Source organism: Cariama cristata, unplaced genomic scaffold, assembly GCF_000690535.1.
Source record: "Cariama cristata isolate BGI_N322 unplaced genomic scaffold, ASM69053v1 scaffold8981, whole genome shotgun sequence".
In the NCBI taxonomy this organism is placed as follows: Eukaryota; Metazoa; Chordata; class Aves; order Cariamiformes; family Cariamidae; genus Cariama; species Cariama cristata.
The window spans coordinates 31250-39870 of record NW_009597518.1 but is presented as its reverse complement, the minus strand read 5'-3'; the positions used below and the strand labels follow the sequence as shown (position 1 = coordinate 39870).

General features: G+C 41.4%; 1 protein-coding gene across 1 annotated transcript in view; it reads right to left on the bottom strand.

Annotated features, from left to right (window-relative positions):
* Nucleotides 1-4562: 4562 nt before the first annotated feature.
* The window catches only part of LOC104168348 (dipeptidyl aminopeptidase-like protein 6), a 16529-nt gene continuing 12470 nt past the window's right edge, over nucleotides 4563-8621 (bottom strand). Inside the window, exons 8-10 of the mRNA XM_009708918.1 lie at nucleotides 6539-6611; nucleotides 6366-6439; nucleotides 4563-4812 (exon numbers count right to left, since the gene is read on the bottom strand). Of these exons, the coding sequence (XP_009707220.1) occupies nucleotides 4666-4812; nucleotides 6366-6439; nucleotides 6539-6611 (294 nt within the window). The 3' untranslated portion in view covers nucleotides 4563-4665. The remainder of the gene's footprint in view (nucleotides 4813-6365; nucleotides 6440-6538; nucleotides 6612-8621) is intronic.

The window sequence follows — 8621 nt, the reverse complement described above, 5'->3', positions numbered from 1 at the left end:
TGGGCAGAGCCAGACCAGGACGTGTCTTCATAGCAGGTGGCCTGGTGCAATAGGGAGGACAAATAATTCATCTTTGGGGATCTTCTTTTCTTTACTTTTCCTTATTCCTCACAGCAAAAGAATAAGCACCAAGCAAAGGATGCTGGCCAAGTATGAATTAGCTATTAGAATAAAGAATTTATTTTGGTTGTGGCTTATTTCGAGGGCTCACCGTGCTGCTTTTATATTTGTCTCTTCCTGGTTTCCAAAGGGGTGCTGGGTTCACTTTCAGACTGTAACCACGCTGAATGGGGAAAAGACAGGAGGATGAAGTGGGGAGAGGAGACAGGTCTTAGCAAGTGCCCTTAGCTCTGCTCTGAGCTTCCAGCCTGGAGCATCAGTTGGGAGAGCAGAATAGAAATGAACAAACAGCTGGCTCTGTAAGAGGCAATGATTAAGGAACTGGCAACTGAGATCTTGAGTTTCTTCTGTTACCTTTTCCATTTTTGCCTTTTCCTCTTCTTTTGCAAACGGAAAGGAGATAAGAAGTCCAGGGAAGAATGAGCACCGAGGGGAGCCAGCATTTACCCAGGGCAAGGAAGAAAGTGTCCTCACCCCAGCCCCCACCCGGGCATGTCTAGCAGCTTTGCTGCAGCCCCAGGAAGGACTTCAGGGCAGATGTGCCCTGTGACCTGATACGCAAAAATAAAACATCCAGTGCCTCACCACTGCCAACCTGAGTGAGCTTTGGAGAGACAACATGAGCATAAGAGCAAAAGCAAGAACACTTCTCCAGGTACCAGCACAGTTCCATGAGGGTACCACCACCTGCCTCGCTCCTTTGGTCTCCCCCACTTGGTCTCCACCCATTTCTCACCATTGCTAACAGCACTTTCCACTGGTCTGCCCATGGGAAAAGTGTTGTGAGCATCCCACACATCCTTTCTCCTTCACTCATTTTTTTTCCTTCCTACCCCTCAGACCTGCAGCATTTATTTGGTCTGAGCTCATAGGCAGAGCTTAGATGGGTTTATATGCTCCATGCCTGAACCCATAGACAATTACAAACATGGCTGGCTGCCTGGTTTTGTTAATTAGCTACCAGCAATGCCTCATTTCCCCCTCTGTGGCTTCTTTCTGAATTAGCAGGGCACTGCTCATTAGTTCTCTTCCGCTTTGGAATGCCACAGTTGAACATTATGGCATCCAGAAATGCCAGTTAGTTGAGAGTATAAGCTTGATTTGTTTGGACAATAAAAAAATATTAGTTACATTTAGGTAATTAAGCAAAATAACAGCAAAGCTATTTTGTACTAGTGCAATCTGCCTGCCCTGTTCCAGTGCTCAAGCTTCTTGTTTCCTGATTTGCTGGCAACAAAAATTAGAGTAAGTGTCCACAATAGTTTCTTGATTTTGCTGCAAAATACTAAATTTTGACTGAATCCAGTTCAGTCAAATTGGTATCAGCTGATGGGACATCACCCTGGGCAATGACAAGTTGCAGAAAGTCAGCAGGTGCCATCGGAAAGCATCCTTGTCACCCTTGTACCTGCAAGTGACGGCTTAGCATCACAGCCTTGCTACACGATTTAGTCTTTTAGGGTTAAAAGGTCTTTCCTGTCTTCATTAGGCCTAGAGACATGGATGTTTGTGCAGATTTAAATCTTCCCTGAAGTTATTGCTTGAGACGAAGAGGACAGTGTATTGTAGGGTACAGTCATAGCTAGGATTTCTAATCTGAGTAAAAATCTCCATTTTCCCAGGAAATCTATGAAATGAAAGGATTTCCTTTCCAGGTGTAAAGAAGGTGTAGGAGCATCCAGCTGGCCTTGCAATCCACAAAGTGCTGTTACAGGGGACAGCCAGGGATGGCCCTAACTTGTCCCCCAGCTGTTTCAGTCTGGGATAGTCACTCCCGTCCCCGCAGCCAGCGGAGCAAAATGGGCACATGGAAAAACTGCCGCTTGTTCAAAGGAAGTGTCCGAGGATGGCTCTGGCAGGTATATGGGTCTCCTCTTGGCTTGAAGGGAAACAAATATCTGAATTCAGGTGGGATCACTCCCTCCTCTTGCTTGCCCCTTTCCTGATGACGAATCATCTGCAGAAAAGTCTGCTAAGGCAGACTCAGTAAATTTTAGTGCTTTGTTCCCACTTCATAACCCACAAGTGGCTTTTGGGAAAAGGGATGATGGATGAAATAGCAAAAATCCCTTTGGTCAAGGTGTCATGCCTGGCTGAAGCCCTCAGGAAGCCCGTGCACCAGGTCAGCAGGCAGCAAGGAAGGAAAGGTGCATTTTTACCAAAGACTAGAGAGTGATAGGGGTCTTCTCATGAACGGATACTTTGAGATTGAACCCACTTTGTGCTACTTCATGTTTTCCTCAAAAGCAGTCACCATTTACCATGGTGACACCATTTACCAAGGTTACAGGCAGACTAAATGGCGATGTGACTCCATTTATAAAGATTTGTTTTCATTTTTCCGATCTGCACCCTGGAGTTTGGGCTCAGTTCAACCAGGAATTGCACTTCCAGCAGCTTGATGCTTATTTAAGTACTTAACACTAAATAACAGCAGTAGCAACCAGGGTGGTAAAATAATGTTTTATTCCATGAATGAACAAACACTACCATGCCACATTCTAAAGTTCTTTCTACAAAAGATTGTGGACAGAGCAGATTTTTACATTTCTCAGGTCAAGTTCATTTCAGGCTTTTGAGCCTGTTCAGTGTAGCAAAATCTGGACACGCAGCATTCTTATTGTCTATTTGGCATTTTGCCGGATAAAGCAGATTTATACCGCAGTTCTTGTTCACGCAATGTCGATGCACTGTAAATTAAAGAATATAAATCAAAACCAAACTAGGTCATTTCTGTGGTTTATCAATATATTTTTCATGATGGTCAAAGTACAACCAACATTCAAAGCTTAAAATAAAGATAATAAAAAAGACACACTAAAGAACACAATGGAAACATCATCATTGCTGTCAGGATGTGAGTTTACCCACAGTACTATGTAAAAAGTAGAAACCGGCATTGACATTCAAGCTGTCAAAACAAGAAAAGAACTTACATTAATTGTTATATTTCCAAGCTAGTACTTCTAAAGAGTCCTGATCAGCAAAGAAGTGTTATCGCATGCATGCCGAACACAAGACTAATATTGGATTGGGGACCTGACAAATAACTGACTTACATTCCTTTATATACAACGAAATGAAATATACAGTATTAATACTGGCTGTACATTTGGTCAGAATATTTTACAAGGAGCGACACAAGTCAAAATTCTTATGACGTGGTAAGTGGAAGTCAATGACAGTTGGGTTTCTTTCTGAGAGTTGAATGTTTTCACAAGAAGTTCTAAAAGTTGCTTTGCACTGCTGTGATGAAGTGTTAGATATTTCAAAGCAAAAATGCTCCTTTTTTATTCTTTTATGCTCTGCAAAACTAGTATGAGCAGAAGAGATAATTAAACGTGTTTGGAATGTTCTAATCATTGACCTGGAATAAAACTAAGCTGCAGACAGCATGTGCAATAAATCTGTGCACACTGGTTCTGTTTAAAATGCTTTATGAGATGATCTGTGAAGTATCTGATACAAATTCCTGCTACCATAGCCTCATCTAGCCATTCCCCAACAGGCTACCAATCAATTGTTCCAACACTAAAAAAAGAAAAAGAATAACCTTGACCGTCGCATATTTTTCTATAATATAATAAAAATATCTCAATGTTAAGCTGATTTAGCTTATTTATGTGCATTTTTTTCAAGGCTGCCGAAGAAAATTCTTAATCTTGCAGGCAAAAGGCTATGTCAGGAACCTGACAGTGAGATTTCCTTTGCTTTATTCTAATAGATATATTAATGTCTGGGTACCTTGACTCCCATTGCCTCTTTAGACCCCTAAGGTCTAAAGTGAGTTGGTTAATTCAGTGTATGTTTTTTCCCCATCCAGAACAAGCTGAGAAGCTAATAAGGTAAGCATGAGACCCAATGAAAACAGAAGTAAAAGCTATACAAAATTAAGAAATAATTACAGGAAGGTAAAGATCGGTGTAACTACAGCAATATTTTGTACAATTGAATTTGTATGTCCTGTAGCAATGACAAACCTTCTGAACATGGAAAAGAGCAGGCGAGTACGTATGAATCAGCATCCTTTAAAATAATTGTGCTATAATCTTTTCCATCTATTCGGTTAGATTTTTTTCTGACACAGTGTGATGCTAACACAGTGTGATGCTAACAATCTTTAGTAAACTTAATATGGACGATGGGTTTCACTGCTAATGCTTGATTGCTTGAATGCAAAGAGACATTAAAGTTTCCAGTCCTCAAAGCAGTTTCTTGGGGTGTTCCTTCAAGTTCAATGTCTTACCACTTTCACGTTAGAAGTCACTTTGTGGCAAACAAAAAAAAAAGGAAAAAAAAGGAAAAAAATCAGAGAAAAAGATGATATTGGTTGTGATGAACTAATTTCAGACAGCAGTTTCTGCTGAGTTCACCATGCTTAATGTTCTTCCATTTAGGAAGGAGTTGCTGTCCAGTAAAGCAGATGAGCTGCTTTCAGTTTCTTTTAAATACATGCTAACAGCGTAACATCTCTTTCTTCAGGAAAATGATCCAGTTGCATATTGTCAGAGAGATCTGCCTTGTGCTTAGCACGGACTAGTAGAGTTAATCGTCGTCCTCCTCCTCTTTCAGTGGGGCTATCGGGAGTTTGTCCTGAACTTGGAAACATGCCACAAAAAAGTTGACGATGGAGTTGTACAAATGCTGCTCCAATGCTGCATTGTTAAAGTAATGGCTTTCGTCAGGGTAAATCTGCAAAGAAACAGGCAAATACACACCGTTAGGAGCTAAAAGTCTCAGGACTGACCACCCATATCTGTAGCTCAAGCTGGCCTGTAAACCCACTGCTTTTTCTCATCACCGTGTGTCTTCCCGTAGATGCACAGGATCCAGGGTAATTCAGGCACCACAGCGCTCTGAGAGCAGACTTGCATCTTCCTTCAAAAGGTACTTTTTTGGGGGAGGATTTTCCATTTAAATCCATTCTGAAAAAGTTCAGGTTAAGCAGAACCAGATCACACTTACAAATAACAGTGCTTGCTCCTTGCGAAAACTGAAAAAAACCTCAGTGCATCTTTGTAGAGAAATGGTGTTAGGTTTTACTGACTAAAATGAGGGCTTAAAAGAAAAAATGTCGTCAAGTAAAAAATTCAAATAAAGCTTGCTGAAGAAGTAATTAAATAGAAAAAATGTGGGAAGCTAGAAATGAAACAGTTTAAACACAGCTTTCCATTTAAATAGAACAGGTAACTTCTGCGCATGTTGAAGGAAGGTGAGAAGATCGTAACAGGTTGCCTAGACTGGGATATTGAAGGCGGAAAAAATGAGTTTGTAGGGCTGGATGTTTGTAGGCAGGACTGAAGTGTCTCACTGCTGCTCTGAGTACCCTCATTCAAGATGTAGATCCCTCAGCCCTCCATTCAGCCCTCAACTAACCTTGGACATGCATCAAGCCCATTGGTGCCTTCAAGCTCCAATGTACTAATGCTTCTGCACTGGGAAATGTGCAGGGGCTCAGTCACTGTAGCACTGACCAAATCCGTGCCAGGCTCATTGCCTAGCTCCCATGTCTGTGCTCCATCCTATCTCCTTTTGCACCATGATGGAGCGAGCACATCCATCACATGAAGCTCTGCAGAAATGCAGCCAGAGGGAGCTGGTATTCAGTAAATCAAGCATTAGTAGGACTTGGGCAGTGAAACACAACCATCTATACTGTGAGCTGTAGCATGGTCCCTGGCATGGATTTAGCTTGGGCTAGTTACACTCTCCTGGCTGTGGCTTGGTTTCTAGCAGAAGGTAGGGACTATGCCTATGGCTGGTGGATGGGCTCATTTTGGAAGATTTAATGGCTTGGATATGGGCCATTCAGCAAATTAGAGATGTAATTCGGTGGAAAGAGGGGCTTTCTAGACCAGAGCATGTCATTCAGAGGGATGTCAGATTTAAGTGACATTTTTCTCCTTAACTTTTCTGGTTGATTTAATTCAGGTTCCTGTTTCCCTGTAATTCATCCTGAACTTAGCCTGTTGTTCCCAAAGAAAGTCAACAGGAATCAATTCCTTAGAGATGTGTCTCTCAAAATCTAGTTTACTGTACTTTAATAATTATTCTACAACTGTCCAAAGCAAAACAGTGGTATCAAATAAGCATGGGAGTACACAGGAACACATTACATGCTGGTGCTATTTCTACTGCCAGGTTGAGTTTGCAAGTGGTTTCTCAAAGCTTGCTTCGTAACAGCAGTTTGAGTTCAAACTGGGAAATAACTGTTCAAATATGAAAAAAGGAAACACATACTGTACCTGCAAGCTGTAATTAGCCTTTGCCCTAATTAGGTGTGTAATAAGGTCCGCAGTATGCTGAAAATGGATTTTTTCTGTAAAAACAGATTACAATCATTAAAGAGGCAAATTTAATTAAGAAAAATCAAAGCCATCCGAAACATGTAATGAGCTCAAATGATGGGCTAACTTACCATCAGCAGTAGCATGAATGATCAAAAATGTCTGTTCCTTCAGTAATGAGACTCTGTGTGCTAATTTGTTGATCTGTGAAGGTAAAGGTTGCAATAAGATTAAAAATCTTGCTAGAAATTAGCAATTTATATTGCTATTAAAACTAGCACTAAGTTCCATTTGATACTTCATCACAAGGATAACAAGCAGACACCAACACAGCATATACTCTTGGCTACTTGGTCAATCTGGAGGTAAAATAGACCCCCACCCTGTCCTTCCAGTTTTTTTTAGGAAGAGATCAGAGACCCTCGTCTGTTCTGATGATGTTCACTAAAAGCCTGAACTGCAGAACACATGGAAAATGTCAAAGTGAATTTTCAGTGAATACAAAACATTGATGAAAAGCATGCCCAGGTGCCTATGTCTTAGAACTCTTCAAAGAGTTGGAATGACTTTGGTATGGTTTGAAAGCCAACTTCAATGAGCTTTGACAGCCCAGGAGAGGACTGATACTAAATTCAGGTGTCCACTGCTGAGAATGCCTTTGCCCCTGACTGTCTTTCAGATGCACAGGGGCAATAAATACAAATATAAGGGACTGCAAATGGTACAGGGTAAGAGAAATTAAGGACTTCTCCACGTTTTGCTGTATTGTTCAGAAGAATACAAGTCTCAAGGAGATTCCAAAAGACTCCAAAAAAGTCTTGGAGTGGCAAAAGGAACGTACGTCTCAAATCACAGACGTTACTCTTACAGGGGGGCAGGGAAGAATATCTGTCTCAAATTCATGCTTCCTTCATTGTTTAATTGCATGTGCCCTAGCTCTGGTTCACTTACATGAGTAAATACATCTTTCACTTAAGACACCCTTGTATCAATCATATCTTATACCTATTTTCATCTTCCCACTGTCCTACATTGGTTCCACAGAAGGCAGACAAGTGCATCTCCAGCAGCAACAGGACCTTCCGTGCCTGGCTATGGAGGCTGAATTAGCTGGCTAAAAACACTGGTATGTATTATTAAGATATGGTCGCTGTAATTTTACATTACAGATTACATGTGCCTCTCCTCTTTTAAAACATAAAGCAGCCCTGAACATCAGAAGTGGCCCTGCATATTTCCTTGGTGCTAGAGGCAAGTTTTTGCAAGTTTTGCTTGGTGCAGGATTGTTCTGGCTTTCTTGCAGCTCCACACTCTGTATGGGCTTAGCAAGTGTTTGCAAATTTTGCAGGGGGTGCCTCTGATCTTCCCTGTATCATTGAATTTAATTAATGAGTTCTTTCGTCCTTAGATTGCTGGCTGCAATGCCTAATTCTTTTAATGGTGTATGCACATGTCTGGCACTCTGTTCTCCCCCTATATGGCTCCTTCCTTTCTGCTGTCTCAGATGTAACCTACCACAATGCAGTTTTTTTTGAGTCTACGTCAGGTCTTGAATTATGTGACCTCCACAAAGTTCAGGTCTGGTCCTCAGGTTAGGAGCAGTTCTTCTCCCTGAGCAATGCATGGTTCAACTATGGTGTGTAGGAGATGTGTATCAGTTAGAGACCCTGCCTGGAACAGTGCCGTGCTCTGCAGAAAGCTCAGGTGCTGATCCTAGTAGTTAATCCAAAGTCAACCAATAGTACCACTATTTGCTTAGGCTAACTTTTCAGTGCACAAAGAGCACATGACAATTCAAAGCTCTCATTTCTGGAATATTTTCCCTTGCTTTCACCTCTGCTGACCTGCCTTCAAATTTCTAAAAGGACAAAAAGAGTTTACAATGATCTAGAGATCATGAGTGCAAGATTTGAAAGAATGAACTCAGGGTTTAGATAACCAGGAAAAAGCTTCCCCTGCAGGGACACGGGGTGCCATCTGCCTTCTCTGTAAGAAAACGGTTTCAAACCTTTGCTGCCTTCATATCTTCTAGTCGAAGACAAGGCTTAGCAAGCTTAACAAGGTTTTCTCTATAATAAATTTTGTTTGTGTGACTATTCTTTATTAGGATTTTCCTCCAAGTAATTGAAGCATGTGAACCAAGTGATCCCATCGCACATATTAAACAGTATCTTAGTTAACTGGTGCCATGTCTCCTTTTCCACGTCCTGCTGA